Genomic DNA, 23564 nt, shown 5'->3' with positions numbered 1-23564 from the left:
CTCGAACAGCTGGCTCTGTGGTTAGCAGTCAAATACATAAACCACTGTGCCATCAGGTCTTCTGATTTATTGTACAATAGCTCTTATTTTTGGCTCCTTTGGAAGATAACATTTTAGAACTGCCTGTTAGTCAGTTCCTTAAGAAGGTGAGGTAATATTTGGGAAAAATTCCAAGTTCATGTAATTTGCACTGTCCAATTATACCTTTGGATCAAAGGATACCATACGAAGTACAGCCTGATCTAAATATTTAGTAAAACACAAACTACCTTAAATAAAAACCAGTGTGCACTTCCTCTGTTCTTAGGCTAGCTAACACTGTATTAAAATATCCTGGTTTAGCCCACACCAGCCTCTATGATCTTAAAGTGTCGACAAGATCAGGTATCAGAAGACCAAAAACAAACGATCATATCAATTCGAATGGGGGTGGGGGACAGAGTGGAGATCCAAAGCTGATCTGTAGACAATTGTACATCCCTTCACAAAAGGGTCACAAGGAAGTGACAAGCCAGCCAGGGTGCAGAATAGCACTGACAAAACATACAAAATTCCTCTAGTTCGTTAGTGCTTCCCCTGCCCACCCCAACTAACATGACCCCAGTTCTACCTTACAAAACCAGCTAGACCAGAGCAGGTACACTGGTACAGATAAGAACTCTTGACACACAGAATCCAAGACAGAGAAATCCCTCAGTAACAATAATGAGTAGAGGTACCTTGAGGGTGAGGAGAGAAAAGGGGAACTGATCACAATGACTGACATTCCCACACACACACAACCAGGGTGAAGAACAACAGAAACATGGGTGAAGGGAGACAGTGGGCGGTGTAAGATATGAAAATAATAATAATTTATAATTTAACAAGAGTTCATGGGGAGAGAGGAAAAAATTGAGGAGCTGATACCAAGGGCTCAAGTAGAAAGAAAATGTTTTGAAAAGGATGATGGCAACATAAGTACAAATGTGCTTTACACAATGGATGGATGGATTATTGTAAGAGCTATAAGAGCCCCCACTAAAATGATTAAAACAAACAAACAAATCCTGGTTTTCCCCAGGCAAACAGAGTGAAGAATGGTCTAAGGCACATGTCTGTATCTCAAACACTGGGGCTAATGGAGGAAAACTGGTGCCATTTTGTTGAATCAGCAGGTCAAATACACCCGGAAACAAGTCTAACAACACCTGGACAGTGAACCATTTAGCGCCAAAGGGCAGCATGTACCCAAGAACAAAGCTCAGAAAACCTAGGAAAGAAGGTGGAAAGGAAACAGGAGACACTGGGAAGAAATAGGATAAGCGAGGCTACGCTGTACAGCATGCACTCAGTACACTGTACCCCGTACACTCTCACCCAATTCACAATGAAAAGTGAGACAGAAACCAGACAGACCAAATGTGAGGGACTGTGCGGAATCTGTCACTCTTTTGTGGCAAAATTGAGATTTTCTCCAGTATGATACAAGACACAACTTTCCAATCAACCCATCCTTCCACAGTCAATCTGAATTCCCAAGTACCATGTCCTCACCACCCCTCACAAGCCTTGGCAGTGAGCAAAACCTTTCATGATCACCCCTCAAGATACAAATAACAAAATGGCCCCCTGATGTTTTGACATTCAATGCAGTCGGCCTCCCAGTTACGAAGGCACCACTCAGTCTGAGGAAACAACCCCAAACAAGTCAAAGCACAGTTCAGAAAAGAACCATCATTCAAGCAGAATGAGATGACACAGAGACGGGGAGAGGAGTACCACGTACGCTACAACATGAAGAAATGAAACTGGGGAAAGCAAAAAGGTACAAAGAAAGGTCACTGAAAACCAACAAGGAACAAGAGCCCAGGAAAGAACTAAGTAATCGGTCAGGAAAACATCAGGGGCATGACACCATTCTCTCTGCAAAGGAATGTGGCGAGGTTCAGAGCGAACCATCCCTGTTCCTCAGGAAAATGACCAGGATTGTTCATACTTACAGGCAAGGTCAATCTGGCCACAGCCTAAGCTTTAACAAGCACACGGCGGTGGCAGCAGCTTGGGAAAATTCAGAGTTCTGTGGAGGGGTAATGTGGGGCGTGGGGGGTTAAAAGGCTTACCGTAGGACCTGTATTTAGAGGTGATGCTTCTTCTGTGCACACAGACGAGACGGAGAGGGAAGGCATCTGGGAGGAGGGAGACAGGGTTGGCACCTCTGTGCCGCTGTCCAAGTTCAAAGCGGAAAGCCCAAGAGCAGGATGCCCATTGAGCTCGCTGGCACTGCTCTGGGTGGAAGGCTGTAAGGAATTCCGGAACGTGCCATTGCGGAGGCAGGATGTGCTATGGAAAGTGCTCGCCAGCTTGGCTGTCTTCTGACCGCTGTCATCAGAGTCAAGTTTGGGGAAAGATAGGGATTTGATATTGCTTACTGCAGGGATGGGGGGGAGGGGCACTTTGGAAGACAGCGGCATCTTTTCACAGTTGCCCAACTGTGGTAAGGTTATTAAGCCATTGGGTTTGTGAAGAGGCTTGAAATCTAGAGTTGCCCGCTCCAAGGATGCTAGGACCTCCTCCTCATCCTGTAATACAGATCCAGAGCCTCCTCCGGGCAAGGTATTGTCCAATAGCTGAGCCACAATGGGTCCAGTGGTTCCTACCAGAATGTTTCTCAGCTCTTCCTTCTCATCAATAGTTTTTAACTCCAGATTATCAAAAGGGTCCTCTTCACACTCAAAGTCAGCAGGATTGAAATCTGCCTTCGTGTGAGGCGGGCTGAGAAGTTTCTGCTTCGTGGCACTGCTGCTGACCCGAGTCGGGGTGAGGATGCTGTTGTGCTGTAAGCTGGCAAGGATGGGGTTAATGGGAGGTGGCATGGTGGCTACACCGTGAGTCTTGGAGAAGCTCATTTTGCTGTCACCCTCTGGGCCACTCTTAGAACTCACTTTAGCTTCTGCTTCTTCCACTTTGCTCTCAGCTTCCCGCTGGGCTTCTTGGATTTTCTTAATGTCTTCAGCCCACTCGATGGTTGTCTTTTCCAAGGAGAAGTCATACTGCAAAGATATAGCAGAGAAAAAGGTAGGAAGCCAAGTCAGCCCCTCCTCCAACCTCCTCCTCCATCTTCTCGTCAGCCACTTCTACACTGTGGTAAAACTGGACAAGGCAGCAGGTACGGTACGCAGGCTGACCTGGTTCAATTCCGTTATTGTATTGAATCAAATCAAAGTCCCAGATTACTTCTGTAAACTAACAAGAAAAAGTTCCCACCACATTTTACCCTCGTATCAGACCGAATGTGCCCTGTCACTTCCCCTACCTGTCTCCCCTCCGACCATTCCTCCTCCTGGACTACCTGCTCTCTGCAGCTTCCTTACTATGAATTCTTAAACACGGATCTCTTTCAACCACTGGACACTGAGCGCATGTGAGTTTTATTCTCTAACTACTTTCCCAACTGTATCACAAGCCGTCGTATCGGTGGGCAGCAATCGGACAAGAGACGCTCCCTGGATCCCTATTGTCCAGCCCGGGTGGCCTGCTCAGCAGTAACTATAGCAGGCAATGATGATGATGCACTTACATGTGCCATGTATGATTCTGAGCCCTCTACGTGTTAACTTTCCAGACTGTCTTAAGACAGGCATGGTTCTCATCCCGCTTTACAAAGGACAAAGGTAGGTATGTACCTTAGCCAAGATCATGAAGCTGGTAAGTCGTAGAGCCTGGGTTTGAATCCAGGTAGTATGACTACAAATCCTATGTTCTTAAACCACTACGCTACTAAGATTATATAACAGTACCTGAAAATATAGTGCAATTAAAGATTTCATTTGCACACTTAAAAAAATGCACCTATTCGATAGAGCTAGATTAACCTAAACCAGGAGCAAACAAAAGCCTTGGTATTCCCTAGGTGCCAATCGAATCGGTGTCAGTGTGTAAAGCCGGTTAGAGAAAGGAGGGGAAGAAAAGAAAAGAGGGAGAAAGGGGAGGAAAACAGCCTTCGTACTCAGACTAGAATTTTGGAGTGGGAGAAACAGAGTAAAGTGCCTCTGGTCATGTCCATGTCTTAGGGTCAAAAACCACAGGGCAAGCTGCATATCAAGAAACACACTTCAGTCCCTGAGCCGGTGCTGTGCCCCAAGAAGACACCGACACGGGGAAATGGGGAAAAGCACTGGGCAAGGCTCAGCTGCTTCTAACGACAAAGGAAACCCGGTGGGTACTGGTTTCCTCCACCCACAATAGGTCATACCCACCTCCCACTGCCTACAGGCACAGACTTCTTAAGTTTTACTCCCAAGAAGAACTGGAGATTTCTTCTTTTTCCTCATAAAAGCTTTTTCCCAGAAAAGTAATGCAGAGTACACGGACAGCGGGGAAAACAAAGAGAGTAAGAAAGCAGAACTACTGATGTCCAAACGGGCTTTGACCACAGCAGACAACTCCGGGCCACAGGAAGCACCATGAACACATTTTACCTTACAACATCCTTAAAGAGGTTGTTCCCACTCACAGGGGAGGGAGGACGTGACAACTGGCAGCAGGGGTTCAGAAAGCTATCAGGCAGCTGGCCCAGCCGTGTGTGAGCAACGCTGGGACCTGTTCTAACCCATGACACTAAACTCCACCCCTCACCTACCACCACACTCAATGACGTGCAAGAGCTATGCATGTTTCACCAGCTCGCTTTTTTGGAATTTCAAGTCAAAAAATGAAAATTCACACTCCCGCACAATGGCAAATAGGACAAAGTAGTCGGAGTGTTAGGGCACCCATCTGGGGTTCCAGGTGTAACTGATCTCTGAGTGGAAGGGGAGCAGCAATACCACAGCCCCACAGAGACCCCAGGCCACCAAAATTTAAGGATGCTGTGTGTAATTAGAACAGGAAAAACCTCAGATGGCCCACACCAGAATGACACTCACAGCCTTCATCATCTCATAGGTCACTTTTGGGCAGTCACCGTCACTGTCATCAAGTGTGACTCACAGCAATGTACAGGACAGAGTAGAACTGCCCCATCAGGTTTCCGAGGTTGTTAATCTCTATGAAAATATACTGCTTTCTCCCTCAGAGTGGTTGTGGGTTTAAACTGCTGACCTTGCAGTTAGCAGTCCAGAATGTAATCCACTGTACCACCTTTTGATTTATACCATCACCTTAAAAATGGATGTTTCCAATAAGCAAACTGAAGACCCTTGATTTTGTCAGCTCAGGCTGTGAAGAAAGCCATAGATCTGATGAAGAGTTTACGGAGAAATTTTTATTTCTTCCTTCTTGATGTTTCCCTTTCACTTGCTTTGCCTTTGCAGTGATTTCCCACTTGCTCTGGCACTTTCCAGGAACTGAATGTGCTACAAAGGGTTTCTTGGGATTGCAGCTGCAATGATAGCTTCAAGTACTCTCTGCCTGTCAGTAAACTAGCCAGAAGAGCCCGGGAGACCTGGCTTCTTGAGTTCTGCTGACAAGGTACTGGGTATACAGTCCTGACTCATTGTGGATGGAATCAATTGGTAAGGATTTCCCTGTTCTCTCAGGAAGCAATGCTTGAAATGGACTTGGGAGTATAGTTTTATTTTTATATAATACTTAAGATTACTGGTGGCCAGGGTTACCTAGGAGGTGGACAGCTTTTAACACTCAACTGTGCCTTAGGAAGAGGTACCAAATTAAGATTCGAAAGCTCACGAATGCTACAGTGACCACTACCTCAGAGGTTGCAGTGTACTTTAGGAATTAAGACCCTAGGAATAGGGGTAGTGAATTACTTAATGTGGCTCTTCTAGTCAAAGTTTTTAAGTCCTACCAAACAACCTTTTTCTGCACGGGTCTGGTAGGAAGGTAGAAGAAGATACTGGGAGGATTTGTCGGTGCATAACTGCAACTAGGGTTCCCTGGAGTGCCATCCTGCTGTGTATAAAGTGAGCCTTCTGAGAAGCAGGAGGGGGTATCTCATTACCTGCAAGAGTCAGGATGGAGCGTGTCCTCTGGACCTGAGAGTCCTGCCCAGTGAGCCTCCTGGATCAAGAGGACAGCTGTATCGTCAGAGCAACAGCAGAGCCAGGAGCCAGAGTATGGAACTGAGGGATGGACTTCCCAACCCAAGAAGCAAGTAAAACTGAGTGTTTGGAGGCAGGAGGCTGGTTTGAGGAATACGGTGTCTCTGGCACTTTATTAGGAATGTTGGGCTTGCAAATCAACAAAAGTGGAGCTGAGTGCCTGTGGGTGAGGTTTACTGCAGTGGGGTGCCTCTGGGCACTTAATTCAGGGAGCTGGGTTGCTGGGCCGACTCATGAAGCTTGAGTGGAATGCCTCTGGCATGAGGTTCACAGCAGTGTGATATGCCCTTTTGGGCATTTATTAGCAGATCAGAAAGAAATTTTATAACATGTGCTGATTAATAACTCAAACTTGAGCATTTCCCACTTGTTAATTTCCTTAATAAACCTTCAATCAAGAATATTTGGGGGGGAAAAGAATTTTGTCTGAGTTCTGGGTAGTCACTGCAATGGATATTAGAATAAAGAACATTAATTCACACTACTCAACAGCTGAGGGAAAATTCTAAATGAGAGCTTTACTACTGCCACCATCCAGCGCAAGTCAATGAATTAAGTCAACCTGCATATCCAAATGTCAAAGTGTTGCAACTACTTAAACATTTGGGAGAGGGGGCACTACTTAGATATTGGAGGTATGTGTTTCATTTGCCCCCTTTACCTATCTTGCTCTGTAATGTACATAATCACAAAGATGAAATAATCATAATGCTTAAGTTTCTTTCTTTAAAAAAAAGTAATCTGATGAGGCACATCTAGGTTAACTGCTATAACGTAACTCAAAGATAATATTTTGCATCTTAGATTGTTAAGCAACATTGGGGTCTTATTCGTCTCCTCTCCCTATCTGGAGCACAGAAGGAAGCCAAGAACTCAAGGAAGCAATGAGTCCACAGGACTAATGGCCCCACTACACCACAACCTCACCTGGCCTGAGACCAGAAGAACTGGATGGCTGGCTACTATCACTATGACCATTCTTACACAGTAAGAGGTCCCAGTCAGAATGGGAGGAAAATAGAGAACAACTACTACACTGATAAAGAACGCCTAAAAGGAGGGGTGGGGGTAGCATAACCTCACTCAATGGGATGGAACATCAGAATTGTACGTGAATAGATATATTGGAATGTGTAAAATAAAATTTAAAAATTTAAGCACTAGGCTGATAGAGATTGCAGGAACCCCAGAGAACCCAAGCACATATTTTCAACCTTCCAGTCAAACAGACTGATCTAGGAAATAAACAAGAACACCTGTGAGGCCTGTGCTTTGTAAAGCACTCACCACAGGAGACTGAAGGGTGAGCACCTGCCTAAAATCAATGATGAGCGGGTGAGGGAGGCAGGGAGATGGAGATGGAGATGGAAAGGCCATCAACAAGGCAGACAGGGTGGGGTGGGAAGAACGCTGACACTACCGGGAGGTCAAGTTACCAACAATGTCACCAACAACGTGTGTCAAATGTGACTGGCACACTAACTGCTGCATAAACTTTTACCTAAAACACAGCAAAATGTTTTGGGGTTTTTTTTTAATTAAGGTAAAAAACTCATAATGACCCAAGGTATCAAAATATATACCAGGATTAGTATCTTAAAAAAAAATTAAGGTGGAAAACCTGTCACCCACAAAGGAAGACAAATCAGGCTGGCCAAGACCTCCTCAGCAGCACTGGCAGCTGGAAGGCAGTGGGTAAAGTCTTCTAGGTGAAAGGTATCATCAACCAGGAACTCTCTACCCAAACAAAACTGAAGGCACTTATACCACTTCCAGATGTTGTTGTTTTTGTTAAGGTAATTCTATATACTTACATCCACCTGAACTTAAAAATCAAGGATTTGAGAAAGACCTCAGTACCGCCCAGGAAGAGACTATTCCACTAGGTAAATAACTGTTAGAGGGCGAGCAAGAGAAAGCAGGATTGGGCTGAGAAAGCGGCCCAGGTGAGAAGGCCCAGAGAGCTTCCTTGCAGACAGATGGTGAAGAGACTGGTTTCTCGGGAACATGGAAGAGATGCGGCACCAAAGTATCAACACACCTTGGGTCTAACTTAATTCAGTAAGGCTCATGGCTCTAAACAATTTTTGAACAGAAATGTGGCCATTTAACACTCTAAGGCATACTGCTCTGGAAACAATGCAAAAAATAAAAATGGTGCAAGCAGAGGGGTCGGTGTAAGAGACAACTGCAATATCCCCGGTGAAAAAGAAGGCAGTGAAATGGAGTAGCCAAGTCATTGATAAATTTTCAAGTGTTCATGAGGAAGGGAGGCAGCAGGGAGGGTGGGGAAAAAAATTAGGAGCTGATACCAAGGGCTCAAGCAGAAAGCAAATGTTTTTGAAGATGATGGCAACAAATGTACAAATGTGCTTGACACAATGGATGGATGGATGGATGGATGGATGGATGGATGGATGGATGGATGGATGGATGGATGGATGGATGGATGGTGATGAGTTGTAAGAGCCCCCAAGAAAATGATTTTTTAAAATAAAAGAAATGAAGTAGCCAAGGTAAAAGTCACAGCATCACCTGACTCAAGTGACTAGAAAATCAGGAGAACATTGCCATAGAAAGGGGAAAAAGCGGGTTTAGATAAGCAATGGGGTTAATTTGGGGGCACAATCTAAGCGTATACAATCTCTGTATGGATCTATCTGTATGCATGTGTGTTATTGAGTAAATTCCAATACTGGGGGCCCCAGAGTGGTCCTCCTGCACCATGCCCACAATGGTTCCGTTAGAGCCCGGCGTCGCACCCACTATGTCCATCCATCTTACGGAGGGACTTCCTCTCTTCTGCTGATTCTCCAGGGAGTGTAGATACACACATACAAAGATAAACGTATGCATTATGTGCACACGTATGAAAACATGAACAAGCAGTAATGAACACTATAAAAATAGAAATTATATTTATGAATGCCTCTTTCTATATTTCTATACATCAATTTATTGCACTTAATTTTTAAGTGCATTAAACTTTAACTAAAAATTATCACTTACCTGTACTTCTCTGACAACCTGCAAACAATCGGGCACGGAGAAGCCAATAGGTAGACCGACTTTAGCTGGCGTTTTGAATTTGTCTCCTATCTTAAATGGAACATCATCAAGGTAACTGAAAGTCCCTACAATCAAAAATAAAGTAGAAAATATGAGCAGAGAACTTTATTATTAATCGTTTGCCATAATTTTATGTCTAGTGGGTACATTATTAATGTATGCTACAGTAATGTATGTAAGACTAGCTGTTATCATGAGCTCCTTCTTTGACCTCTTTGACCGCTGACCTCTCCTGACCCAATCTGATCTTAGAGTTTACTTTCAATTCCACTTAATAGAACAAGTTGAAGTGCTCACAACAGTCAATCCTGGGTCCTGGTCCATTCCCTCTTCTGCCATCCGCGCCTAGTACTTGCCTCCCAGCTTGCAGCACTAGATCACATAGCCCTTCTTTCTGTTCCTCACATATGGCAGGCACATTCCAGTCACAAAAATTTTGTACTGGCTGCTCCCTCATCTGGAATTTTCTTACTGCAGCTATTTACTACATGACTTACCATCCCCTGCCTCTCTTCGCTTGCATTAAGAATTTACTGAAATGTCCCTTTCTCAGTGAGGGGTCCCCAACCATCATTGTTAACCCATCCTCACTTCAGTTCTTTCAAAGTGCCATCGATTTCCCACCAACCAATCACCTTCATATGTTACTTCTGATCTTATAAGCCATCTTTTCTTTTTAAATTATACTTATTGTTTGCTCACAGGACTCTTAAGTTCCTCTGTTCAATGATGTGTTCTCAAAAGTTACAGCACTCTTGAGAGTATTTATTCCAAAAACCCAACTCATGCCTCGGAGTTGGACTCATAGCGACCCAATGGGCCACAGCAGAATTGCTCTCAAGAGTTTCCAAAACTGTAACTTTAAAAATTTATTACTAATTGGAAGTTAATACATACATATCATTCCATACTTCAATCACATCAAGTAGTATTGTACAATTGTATCCTCCATTTCCAAACATTATTTTTCTTCCTGGACTCCTTAACATCATCTCCCTTTTTAGGGCCCATTCCCACCCCCAAGACTGTAACTCCTCTTTTTCCTGTGGAGTAGCTGGTGGTTTTGAACTGCTGGCCTTGAGGTTAACGGCCCAATGTGTAACCATGCCACCAGGGGTCTTATACCATCTATTAGACATTTAATAAATACAGCTGATTTGATTCTTTTTCACACAAGAATAAATTTTAAAGGCATATAAAGAATTATTCTAGATTTTAAAAATGAAGAGTAACAATATTTTGGAGCAAATGTAAGAGGCACTGAGCTTATGAAAATGAGGAAAATCAAACAAGAAAGAACTGGGACTCTGAATCAAGATATATCAACCACACACAAACTGCTTCAACGCAGAAAGGTCTTTACTTATCCTGAACAATATAGAAGCATCAGGGACACCCATCATATACTTCTACAGTCGGATAAAATAAAAATGCCTCTTGTACATGATCCCCACTAGATGCACATCCTAATGTGGACCGCTACTTTTCTGACCCTGGTGTGAGGCCAACTTACTGGAAGAGCTATCACTGACAATGAAATGTAGTTGATTTTTTTGTTCTTATTAGAAGCTAGTAAAATAAGGATTACTTATTAGCCTCACATTCGTCTATTTTCTTATGTCCTTCCATGGGGATGACTTCCATCTGTTTTAAGAACTATGTAGCTGTCGTGGTCTTTTATCAAGAGCAGGGTCTATTTTAATTACGCCATCACTCTCCATTTCCTGAAGAAGGTCATGTTCTGCCGGCAGGATCAGAGTCACCCTCCTCTCCTTAGGAGTCCCTCCTTCCTCCCTAACTTCTGAGCACCCTGAACACCCTCTCTCTCAGCCAGCAGCAGAGTGAAGCCTCGGTTTAATAGCTCTTCTGGGGCACACCATGAATAATTAACAGGAAACTGGGAACTTCTCCAAGTAAAGTCACACTTCTACATGTGCTGGTTTCTCATCTGGCGATGTGTCGCATATTCCCCACCCTTTTAATATCTAGTCCTTTAAATATGAGGTCAAGAGCCACCATGATCTCACTCTCAGATAACCAGTTCACACAACCATCTCAGGAACTAACACTCTGTGTTTTTATTGTTTCCTTTTCTTCCTCCTGTGAGACATGGAGCAATTCTAACCAGGTATAAGTGTTTCAAATCTACGAGCCTAGTAAAATGTATGGCAGATAAAATTTCCTTAATGAATACAGAAGCATGGTCTTATATATACATTTTTTGTATTGAACTCTCGCCTTTACCCCAATTCACATCAATTAATATCTATTAAAATTAAAAATTATTTACCTAAAATGCCAAGTCTAATCATGGAAGTACTTAGTAGTCATGCAGGATACAGTACATTCCTTTTCAAAAAAATTTCTAACAACATTGTTTTAAGATTCTGGACAGTCACAGAAATGTACCAGGTTCCATCACTGCCTGCCCATAAAACTAAAACTCTCTGCCAGTGATAAAATATATTTTAAAAAGTGGAAGTTTTTTATTTTAAAATAATATTTACCTATCTGCTTTCACTGAATAGACGCTCAAATGTTACAAAACATTAGATTTTAATTTCTGCTAGTGTCTTAATTAACTGAAAACAACACTGGAAGTGTAGAATTTTCTAAAACTCATTAGGGACATTTATAGTCAACAATCAAAGAAATCAGTCCTAAGAAAAAATATACAGAATTCATATGTAGATTAATATACATACACATACACGTATTATAAAAGATACTATCTAATAACACTGACACATACATGTGATAAAGAACTACAATAATATGACCTATCTACAGCTAACTAAAATTTTCATAAATCACAAGTCTGTCATGCCAACTGGACTGGGAAGTTTAGAGATGGAAAAAATGCTATTCTAAAGGCACTTGACTCTCAGACAGCTACCCTTAATGTTGTCACCTTATAAAACTATAGTATGTTATCAAAAGCAGGAAATCAACAGTGGCATAATACTGTTTTGTTTTTTAAAGGACATCTGAGCACGTAGATTCTCAACTTTCAGTGAAAAGACAGGCCTATCAGAACAGTAATAATGGGGGGGGGGGGCACTCTGTAGTACAGCCAACCGCAGGGTCAAGAGGGCGGCCTTTGCCTGGGACCGGGACCTTGCTCAACTGCAGACAGTGTGAGGAGGGCCAAGGGGAGTGGAAAACTCAGGGAGGGCGCGGGAGAGTGCTGTGACTCCTTGGGGACCGCAATCAATCCCAGGAACCAGAATGTGTAGAGTTCTAATCAATTGGCTCTATACACTTTTACCCAATTCACAACAAAGAGCTAACTAAATCAAGCTATCTAAGCCACATGAGAATACCCTGGGGCAAAGGCGCGCAATTGGTTTCCTGGCCTGCCTGTCAGAAAACCAATACAATGCACACTAACTGCTTCTACTCTAGAAATGGAGCTAGGGCCTGGCTGCAGGGCAAACAAGCTCAGGCAAAACATGTTTAAACAACTACTACTTCTCTGTACCTACTGTTACAGTTTCTCTGTAAACTACAGTTCACAAAGCAGGTTTTCTCTCACACAGCCAGACCAAGATGTGACTAAGCACACCCACTAAACGTGGTGATTACTGGGGGTGGGACCGAGATAGATATAAGCAGGGAAGAACAGGAAAGCATTCAGGGACCATACCAAAAAAGACCTTTAAAATAATGGATACAGGCAATCATAGTATAATTAACAATAATGATGTGCAGATTACAAAGACTATTTTCCCCCAAATGTAACTGTACCTTAGGAACTATCCACTTTTGTCCATCAGAATACCTATTTAAGAATATGATCCCCCAATACAATAGCACCTCGCACTGCTAAACGGTCATTGCAGGATACCCACCTTCCCGACATGATCACGGAAGACAGACGTGTGTGTAAGCAAACGTGGTGAAGAAAGCTGATGGTGCCTGGCTATCAAAAAGATATAGCGTCTGGGGTCTTAAAGGCTTGAAGGCAAATAAGCGGCCATCTAGCTCAGAAGCAACAAAGCCCACAGAGAAGAAGCACACGGCCTAAGCAAATACAAGGTGTTGAATGGACTATGTAGCAGACACAAAGGAACAAAAACAATCATTGTGTGATCACCTTCCTCACATAATCGCTGAAGACAAAAGTGTGCATAAGCAAGTGTGGTGAAGAAGGCTGATGGTGCCCGGCTACTGAGAGATATAGCGTCTGGGAACTTAAAGGCTTGAAAGCAAACAAGCGGCCATCTAGCCCAGAAGCAACCAAGCCCACACGGAAGCAGCACACCAACATAGGTGATCGTGAAGGGCAGAGGTGACCAGGTCTCCAACAACAAAGGTGGGGTGGTGGTGAGAATCACATCATCGTGAAAGAAGGGGAGTGCATGATGGGGACCCAATGCCCATCTGTAGACAGCTGGACATCCCTTCCAGAGGGGTAGTGGGGAGGAGGTGGGTCACTCAGGGTTCGTGTATCAACAATGAAACTAAAAACCTTCCTCTAGTTCCTGAACGCTTCCTCCCCTCCCAATCATCATGACCCCAATTCTACCTTGCGGACCTGGTTATACCAGAGGATGTACAGCGGTGCAGTGGGGATCTGGAGGCACAGGGAATCTAGGACAGACGAACCTCTCAACACCAGCGGTGGGAGTGGCAACACCAGGAGGGAAGTGGGTGTAGAAAGGGAGAACCGATCTTGGAGATCTATGTGTAACCTCTTCTCTGGGAGATGGGTGAGGGGAGACGCCGGGGAGTGTAAGATAAGATATAATAATTATTTATAAACTATCAAGGGACCAGGGGTGTGATGGGGAGGGAGGGGGATGGGGGAAAAAAAAGGGAAACCAAGCTGATTCCAGGAACCCAAGTGGAAGGTGAATTATGAGAATGACGAGTGCAACGAATGTATAAGGGTGCTTTGCTCAATTGATATAAGTACAGACTGTGATAAGAGCCTTATGAGCCCCAATAAAAAGATTTTTTAAAAAAAGAATATGAATTCCCCTTCTCCAAATACAATTATATTTATTTCTTAAACATATTCAGTAAAAACTCGACTACAGGGTCCAGGCAATTAAGGATTATGACTGATAAATCTTGGCCTACCCGAATACATTTTATTTCTCAGTCTTATTAAAAATTCTTTCTAAAATGTCTGAGTCCATTTCTCTCAATTCGATTCAGAAAAGAGAGTCAATGCACCGCCTACGAGCGTGGGGAAGGCTCTTCCTTGGAGCACAGGTAGGCTCTAGGCCAGGGGAACAAAACTGCGCTGAATGTGCAACAACAGGATGGATTCTGGGAAGGTTTCCGTATGTTTTGTTTCTGTCTGAATTGCCAAATGCTTATCATCTGTGAGCTGGTTATTTTCCTTAAAAGTGTACAATTCTGCCTTTCCAGCGGTGCCGACCTCCCCAGGCAATTATGCCTCTTGCATAGGGTCTCCTCCATCCCGCTTCAGGAAAGAAGGGGAAGCACCTGGTGCAGAGCCCCAATTCCTACTACATGGATGGCACGCGCCCAGGCTGCTACAAAATCACCACAGTCTTCAGTCACGCACAAGCAGCAGTTTTGTGTGTTGGCTGCTCTAGTGTCCTCTGTCAGCCTACAGGAGGAAAAGCAAGGCTCGCAGAAGGATGCTCCTTCAGAAGGTAACAGCTCCAAAAGGACCGGAATCAAGATGATTGGGAAAAACCATCCCCATAAACCCATTTTGGATACCAAAAATAGGTACAATTCCAGGTAGAAGAAGAAATTCCTAATAGAAGTAACAATAGGGTTATGTATAATTTAGGTTTTATTGTAAAATGGTTCAAATTAAGGTTCTTGAAAAGTACATCAAATTTTAAAATAAGTGAAAAATTGCAATTCCATTATTATTGGGAATTACTACCTTAAAATTCTAAGTCAGACAACATCTGCACATTTGTAAGTATACAGCTATTTATCTGCCACAGGATGAGAACTCAAAAGAAAAATGTTACTCTTGCCCGAACCACACACATCTGAGTCCATCATAAGCCAGATAAACTACAAAATCATATTTCTAATACACAAACTTTGGCATTCAATAAAAAATTATAGGACACCCAAGAGATCAAGCAAATGAGATCTATCCTCAAGGAAAGATCCAGCTATGAGACCAAGTCTGGAATGATCAGATTATCAGACATTGTCCTTTAAAACAAGTAAGCTAAAGTAGCTAAAAGAAAAGGTGGATATTTGTGGGAAATTTTAGTATCAATGAAAATATAAAAACAAAGCCATTGCATCAGAGCATAAAAATGTTGATGTCTCATAAGCCAAACTACACCACTCAGACAGAAGACAAGGCGCAGCAGAGAAGAATCAAAGAATGCGACACTGGGTCAAGAGGAATGGGGAACGGAAGAGTGTCAACAGATCTTTCACACATGTCAGTCTAGTGTGATCAGCTATGTCAAAAAGTATTGCTAAGAGCTTCTCGTTCACATGTGCATAAGGATATCCCAAATAAAACGTGTGTAAACATGTCCCTGTGACTAGTAGATGCCTGCAGACAAGTTCTCTCGGCAATCGACTTTTCTTCGCTAGGCTGCCTTCAGAGGGGCCCTGCGGAGCCAGATTACTCAAGTCAGCTGAGAGGTGACGGCGACTGTTTGATAGGATTCCCAAGAATTATGCTGATACATCTCCTCAAAGGTCGGTCATGAGGGTTTATAATACATTCGCTTTAAGACAAGGGAAAACAGCACTGGTGAGAAAGGGGCAGGAGGGTTGTGCAGAGGCACTGTTCCACGGGACCTACTCGTTTTCCTGGGAGGAAAAGGGCTGTCGCTGCAATTCACTGAAAACCTCGCCCCACCACCCTGCGGTCCCGGGCTTGCTGCATGAGACTTCTCTCTGCACCCCAAACACACACAGGTCTAAAGAGAACACAAACGGAGTCCGTCAAGGATGCCAGCGCGGCCCTCCTGGTGTGGCTTACACGGAGGCGTGCAGAATTCGTTGGGGAAGGAGTAAAGAGAGGAAAAACCGCCTTCCAAGTTGTACAGACCTCGATGGAGGAAACACTGAGAAACAAAAGCCTCTTATTTTGATATTTTTGTTTAATAAAGGGGGGTCTAAGAATTTATAGCAATACTTTATGACTCACCATCATGTATGGATAACTGGAGTCTCAAAAGGAGAGAGGAAGAATCAGGAGAAATACGAGAAGTGAAAATGGCTAAGAATGCTCCAAAACTTATAAAGGCACCAACCTACAGATCCAAGACGTTTAGTTAACTTGGCACAAGACAAATCCACAGAGAAGCACGCTAAGGCTCACCACAGTCAGAATGTACTGAGAAAATGGTGGGCACAGTGAGAGGGTAAGGACACACTACACTGATTAGAATGTGGTCTTCTCTCCATCTCACTACAAAGTAACTTAAAACAGTCTCAGATAAACTGCCTTTCCCAGAAGGCAGCCAAAAAAGAACTTCAATCATTTACAAACTAAAATAAACCTCTGTAGAAATGAGCTATGTGAATATAAATGAGGCAGCTTGATCTTTAACAGCAAAAGTTTGACAAGTTCTATTATAAAGACTTACATTTCCTGAATTTGAACTTAAGATATTACTCTAGGTATTAAAAATGTATTTGTTTGTTGAAACATCTTTAAAATACTTAAAAAGTCAACTCATGAAAATAACCCTTTTTCCTCAGACAAGAAGAGAATGAGATCAAAATTAAAGAGCTGCTCTCATATTTTAAAGAGTAAGCACCAAGCACCAAGAAAGGCCTGATTTACTCGGAGCCAAGGGCTTGTGGTTAACAACGAAGGGGTACTGTCGGTATTTTTTAATGTCTTTCAAAAGTAACGGTTTCTATCTCTTACTGTTATTTATGGATATAAAATTGTTAAGGACTATGAGAGTTCAACTACAGTTGAGAAGAATGAACTTGAAAGCAAATCAAATATGAGTCACAAGACAGTAAAGCAAAAAATGTACTTAAGAAATAGCAAACCAAAAAAAAAAAAAAGACAAAAAAGCACAAGACCTGTTGTTAGCTGACGTCAATTGGACTAACAGAGAACCCATGTGTACAGAGCAGAATTGCTCCACAGGGCTGGGACCCTGTGGAAGATCAGCACGTCTTCCAAAGCACCACTGGGTGGGCTTCCAACTGTTACGGACCATATAGGACAGAACAGAACTGTTTCCTGGGGTTTCCAAGACCGTAAATCTTTATGGGAACAGACGTCTGACTTCCTCCCAGCTAGTAGCTGGTGTGCCCAAATCACAGCCTTATAATTACTAGCTCAATACTTAACCCACCGTGGTACCAGACCTCCTTACAAGACCTGTATTAAGTCTCAAATATTTAAACAGGAAAAAAGGCATTTTAGTATCCAGTCATTACAACAGTTATTACCTCCTTGTCCATCCCACAATTTCCCTGGGAAAACTGTACACAGATATCCATGACCCCTGCCCAAAGGACCAGTCAGATAACATCTAAATGAGGGGGAACTACACCAGGCTTCTAAACTAGGCTATGCCAATCAAAAGTCAGAAGACCTAGATGATGCTACCCCCCTGAACAGAGAGCAAGTTGTAAACAGCACCACAATGGGAGTGGGCAAAAGTCCTATGCACTCTAAGTAGGTCAAGAAAGCAGGGCTAGGGGGAGTGAGGGGGAAAAAGGAGTTGATATCAAGGACACAAGTAAAAAGAAAATGTTTTAGGAATGTTCATGGAAACATATGAACAAGTGTGCTTAATATAATTGAATGATGGATGGCCATAAGATGTGTAAGAGCTCCCCAATAAAATGATTAATAAATAAATGAAAAAGAAAGCAGGTCTATAAACGAACAATAAAAATGGTGTAGCCTTGCAGAGAAAGGTTATCTAGCTCCCCAAGAGGTAGAGAAAGGGCTAGCCTTAATTGTCTGGCTTTCTACTTTGCGCTCCATAAGGTTACACTGAACTTAATTTCCTGTACTCAGAAAAATGGGCTATTAACTAGTCTCCACCTATTCCTTTTCATTTCCATCCTTTGAACTACATTACACCTAGAGAGGAGATTCTTCACATCAGCATTTCAATGATGGCAGGCCACCGAATTTTAACTGGGAAATCAGCAAATAAAAAGAGCCTTAGTAAAACAAAACAAGCCCAAACAAGAAAGATAGTATCTTTTCCCTAAATTTACCCTGGTAGAAAGCTTCATGTAAATAAATAAAACATTAATTACGAATATAAGTAAGCAGAGGACTTTCTGAAACAAGCTTATTGAATGTGACAACTTCAGATTTATAATCTCTCTTGGAGTGCTTAGCTTGTAACAAATAACCTACAGCCCAACTTACCTTCATTCCAATCACAAGGAAGTGTCCAAAGGCTCAAAATAAAAAGTGTACCTTTTAAATAAGGTTATGAATTCAAATTTTTCATTTTTGCTAGGCCTTGCCTCTACTCTTGGCTCTGTCCTCTCTGGTTGCTTGGAAATGTGATCCAGAAGCAATTTAAGGCCTGCCTTCTACTATCATTGAAAGCTTATGCTATACTGTTCACACAACTTCTTCTCAAGCAGCTTATTTATAGGAACTAAAAGGGGCACTTACTTAAACTATGCTAAGTGATTTCAAATAGTGATTATATCATAACTTAAAATGATAATATCTAGTAGTCGACTTACCATGAAAATCTGCACCCAACTTCTTAGAAGCCATTTAGAACCTGTAAAACAAGGAAATACTCCTTAGGCACATGATGCCTTGATGGGAGAGAAACAATTATTTTTAAAAATTGAGACTACAGAAAGAAACCAAACAGCCAAATGTTCTTAATAAATCTGTTCCAAGACTGACATCATCCCAAGACCTCCTAATCCCAAAGTACAAAAAAAGGTAGCAGAAAAGAGAGAGAACAAACGTTTGGAGGAAAATTAAGCATTTCTATAATCTACCATGTTTGAAGAAAAATATTAAGAGGACAAGGATACAGGCCATTTATATAACTAGCCATTAAGATAATGACTCATTTATAAGCCATCAAAAGGAAAAATTAACTAATAAGCACCTATCTTTCGGAAGTTAACTATAAATATTAATATAAATATAGGAAGAATATATATTTTATTCCCTAGATCACATAGACCTTTTGCTGACAATTAACTTTATTAAGAATGAAATTTCTGAAAGGGAAAATGAACAACATACAATCTCTTGTAGCTTTTAAATGGGTACAGATGTTTTTAATGGGGAAAGAAACCAAAAAAATCACACATCTGGCTTGACATTATCTTTGCATATTCAGTCACCTCGAGTAGGTACAATCAAGCACCAGATACTGCCCATCTGGTAGCACCCATTTGTATCTACATCCGGAGTTCTACCCCCAAAGCAAAGCTTATTGTATGAAAAATTCAAATTACAATAATTCATAGCAAATGAGTGTTATTTTGTAACACCCATCAAAACATTATTACTACTACTCAATTATTATGCTAAATATATTTTAGTGCATCTGTGTTTCTTTAATGTTTACATGCATAGAAAGCCATACTGTATATTGTATGCTAAGACAAACATGTAACTGAGGGAGGGAGCCCCAGGGCAAAGTACTAACCATGCCTCAGTACTCTACTTTTCCTTAAATATAGCTTACAGACAGACCTAAGAACAGACCTCACTTGTACATACTATGGTGTAGATAACATTTGCAAAATGTCCTATTTGTTTCATAGAACACTAGTGGGTGTTAAGCAACACTCAATTGTACAAAGTTCTTTCCTTGACAAAGAAAACAACCTGGCCTCTTTAACATCAAAGCATCCCTCTTGGCATTTACACCTTTAACCTGAGACATGGCAAAAAAATTAGTTGTGGCATCAACTGGCACCACATTGAAAGCTATTTTTACTGAAAGAAAACAAAAAGACAAATACATGTAGGCATCTTGTGAAAATTATTAAAAACAGAACAAAAATCACCCCAAGATTTTTAATTGACGAGCTGAGTTTTAAATTTACACAGAAGCAAATGAATAGAAGAGCTAAACAATTTTTAAAAATTAACAAGGTTCAATCCCAACTACGTGACAGCCGCCCCTCCCCCCCAGAAGAATTTACTTGAGGACAGCACTGAAGCTACAGCTCAGGGAGAGGGACAGGTCTGATCGGAGCACACGAGGCAAATGAAGAAGGAATAAGAGAGTGGAGCACATCCTGGCTCACCAATCCTTCAGGACGAAATCCCTGCCCAGAGCAGTCAATGTACACAGAGAACCATATGGCCAGCACACAGCCCTCAATGACCCATAGCCCTACAGGGGACAACACTGGAGACACAGTGTGGGAATTGTGCCCCATCTGACCCCACCACACCAAGGCAAAACACTAAGGGTGTGCAACAGAACAGCAAGGGGCGCAGAACAAGGAAGTTCCAAGAGAATACCAAAATAGACTTTGGGGCCAGGGTGTGGCACCCCATCACTCATCAAAAAATACTATAAAGGTCAACAAACAGACCTCAAACTATTGACAGGCTTTTCTTTTTTGTGTGTCATTGGTTTTGTTGTTGTTTTCATGTATTGCTTTGTTTTGCTGTCTTGTTTTTGTACATATTATTTCTGCAGGTCTATCTAGATAAGAAAGGCAAGATAAAAAATATTGGGGGGGGACATGGGAAAGGGGGAGATGGGAGGAAAGGAAGTGCTGTTAACAAACCCAGGGACAAGGAAACAAGTGATCCAAAATTGGTGGCGAAGAGGGTGTAAGAGACCTGGTAGGGCTTGATCAAAGGCAATGTAACTGAGAATTACTGAAACCCAAATGAAGACTGAGTATGATAGTGGGACAAGAGGAAAAGTTAAAGGAAATAAAGGAAAGAACTAGGAGGCAAAGGGCATTTAAAGAGGCATGTACATATGTAAATATATTTATATATGATGTGTATATATTTATAGATTTAGTATTAAGGTGGACATTGGGTCTCTACTCAAGTACTTCCTCCACACAGAACACATTGTTCTATTAAATTGATAGTCTGAGATACTCACCTTCCAAACACAATTGCTTAAGACAAAGCAGGTGCATAGACAAATGTGGTGAAGAAAGCTGATGGTGCCCAGCTATCAAAAGATATAGCGTCTGAGGTCTTAAAGGCTTGAAGATAAACTAGCAGTCATCTAGTTCAGAAGCAACAAAGCCCACATGGAAGAAGCACACCAGCCTGTGTGATCACGAGGTGTCGATGGAATCAAGTATCAGGCATCAAAGAACAAAAAATCATATCATTGTGAATGAGGGGGAGTTTGGAGTGGGACCCCAAAAGCCCATCTATAGGCAACTGGACATCTCCTTACAGAAGGGTCGCAGAGAGGAGATGAGCCAGTCAGGGTGCACTATAGCACATATGAAACATGTAACTTTCCTCTAGTTCTTAAATGCTTTCTCCCCACCCATCATGATCCCAATTCTACCTTACAAATCCGGCTAGACCAGAGGATGTACACTGGTACAGAGAGGAAATGGAAACACAAGAAATCCAGGACAGATGAACCCCTCAGGACTAGTGGTGAGAGTTGCAATACCAGGAGGGTGGAGGGAAGGTGGGGTAAAAGGGGAAATCGATTACAAAGATCTACATATAACCCCCTCCCTGGGGGACGGACAACAGAAAAGTGGGTGAAAGGAGATGTCTGACAGTGTAAACTATGGCAAAATAATAATTTTTTAAAAAGAGAAAAAAAGAGGACTTAATGCCAAGGGCTTAAGTGTAGAGCAAATGCTTTGAAAATGATGAGGGCAAAGAATGTAAAGATGTGCTTTACACAATTGATGTATGTATGGATTGCGGTAAGAGTTGTATGAGTCCCTAATAAAATGTTTAAAAAAAGAAAGAATTGCATGGGTTTTAAGATTAGCAGGGCATTGTAAAAATTGGATACCTCAGTTTTATGTAATAGATTCTCTATAAACAAATTAAAATTCTGTTCCTAAATCATTAAAAAAAATTATCAAGGGTTCATGAGGGGTGGGGGGGGGGGGAAATGAGGAGCTGATACCAAGGGCTCAAGTAGAAAGCAAATGTGTTGAGAATGATGATGGCAACAAATGTACAAATGTGCTTTACACAATGGATGGATGGATGGATGGATGGATGGATGGATGGATGGATGGATGGATGGGATGGATGGATGGACGGATTGTGATAAAAGTTGTACGAGACCCCAATAAAATCATTTTTTTAAATAAAAAAGTTCAAAACTTACTATTAAACTTCATTAACTTCAAGACTTACCTTTAACTATATTAAGTCAATATGAAAATAGCCTAGGAAAGAACAGAGATGGAGTCCAGAAACAGATTCATACACATGTAGCCAAATGGTTTTCAACAAAAGTAATTTAATAAGGAAAACAAAAATTCCTGTCTTAATACATTTGCTAGGTATTCATATGCAATAACTATATGCAAATTTTTATCTATACCTTGCATCATATATAAAAATTAATTCAGGAAGATTGGGACGGTATGTCAAAAAGGATAGTTTCTTTTATGGGTAGAAAAATATTCATAAAGTGATTATGATAATGTTTGTACTCTGTGAAAGGATTTTTGAATTAAATATTTTAAATGGGAGAACTATATAGCATGTAGATTATTTCTCAATAAAGCCACAGAAGTTATATAAAAGAGATCATAGATATAAATATAAAGACAAAACACAGAATATAATCCTCCTACAATAGGAGAAAATCTTTGGATTAGGCAACAATTTTTTTAGACACAACACAAAAAAGCATATGATAGTTAATTACTTCTAGAAGAATAAATGCCAGGCTAATCCCAAGAAGTTGGAAATTTAGATGCCCCAAGTGTCCAACTCTTCCTAACATGCTGCACACCCCCAATCATACACACATTGAATATATTCTTACGTGGGTTCTGGAATTCACTGCAACATCCCACAGAAACCCATAAAACTTTGAGGAACTGTCTCACGTGGTGGTGGGTGCTGTTTGTTCAGCCTCTGATCCTAAGGTAAGGCAGAGAGGCAAGTCAAATACAGGGTCCAGAGCCAGAAACAAAAAATGTCCACATGTCAATAGCAGGTCTTCTTGCTTCTACCAAGCTCAGTCAGGAAATGGGGCATGGATTTCCAAGTGAGGTAAAGTGTCCTAGAACCATTATTTATACCCTACAAAGAATGGGGTCTTAAGCCACACCCTCCATAAAGGTAAAGCCAAAGATGCCCTCAAGGAAACAGAGTGTGGCTTTGTTCATATCCTCTACTAAGGTAGGTTCTTACTCCCAATCTATTCCTGTCCATCTAAAATGGACTACAGTCACAGGCATACAAAGTCCAGAATTATAATTTACATATATATTAAAAATTTTAATGATTTCAGTTTTTATCTGTGTGACATGAAATGTCAAATTTCAGTTAGTATTCTTGTTGACAAGGATCTAAAATTACAAAATATATGAATCACC

General features: G+C 41.7%; 1 protein-coding gene across 4 annotated transcripts in view; it reads right to left on the bottom strand.

Annotated features, from left to right (window-relative positions):
* Positions 1 to 23564, bottom strand: part of UBAP1 (ubiquitin associated protein 1) — a 61569-nt gene that overhangs the window by 12438 nt on the left and 25567 nt on the right. For all 4 annotated transcript variants that reach the window (XM_075560049.1, XM_075560048.1, XM_075560051.1 and 1 more), the window contains 3 exons: positions 18762 to 18802; positions 9051 to 9175; positions 2103 to 3032 (listed from right to left, as the gene is read on the bottom strand). In XM_075560049.1, coding sequence (XP_075416164.1) covers positions 2103 to 3032; positions 9051 to 9175; positions 18762 to 18795 — 1089 coding nt within the window. In that variant the 5' untranslated portion in view covers positions 18796 to 18802. The remainder of the gene's footprint in view (positions 1 to 2102; positions 3033 to 9050; positions 9176 to 18761; positions 18803 to 23564) is intronic.

Source organism: Tenrec ecaudatus, chromosome 10, assembly GCF_050624435.1.
Source record: "Tenrec ecaudatus isolate mTenEca1 chromosome 10, mTenEca1.hap1, whole genome shotgun sequence".
Lineage (NCBI taxonomy): Eukaryota > Metazoa > Chordata > Mammalia > Afrosoricida > Tenrecidae > Tenrec > Tenrec ecaudatus.
The sequence above is the reverse complement of the archived record's forward strand: the minus strand, read 5'-3'. Positions and strand labels throughout refer to the sequence as shown.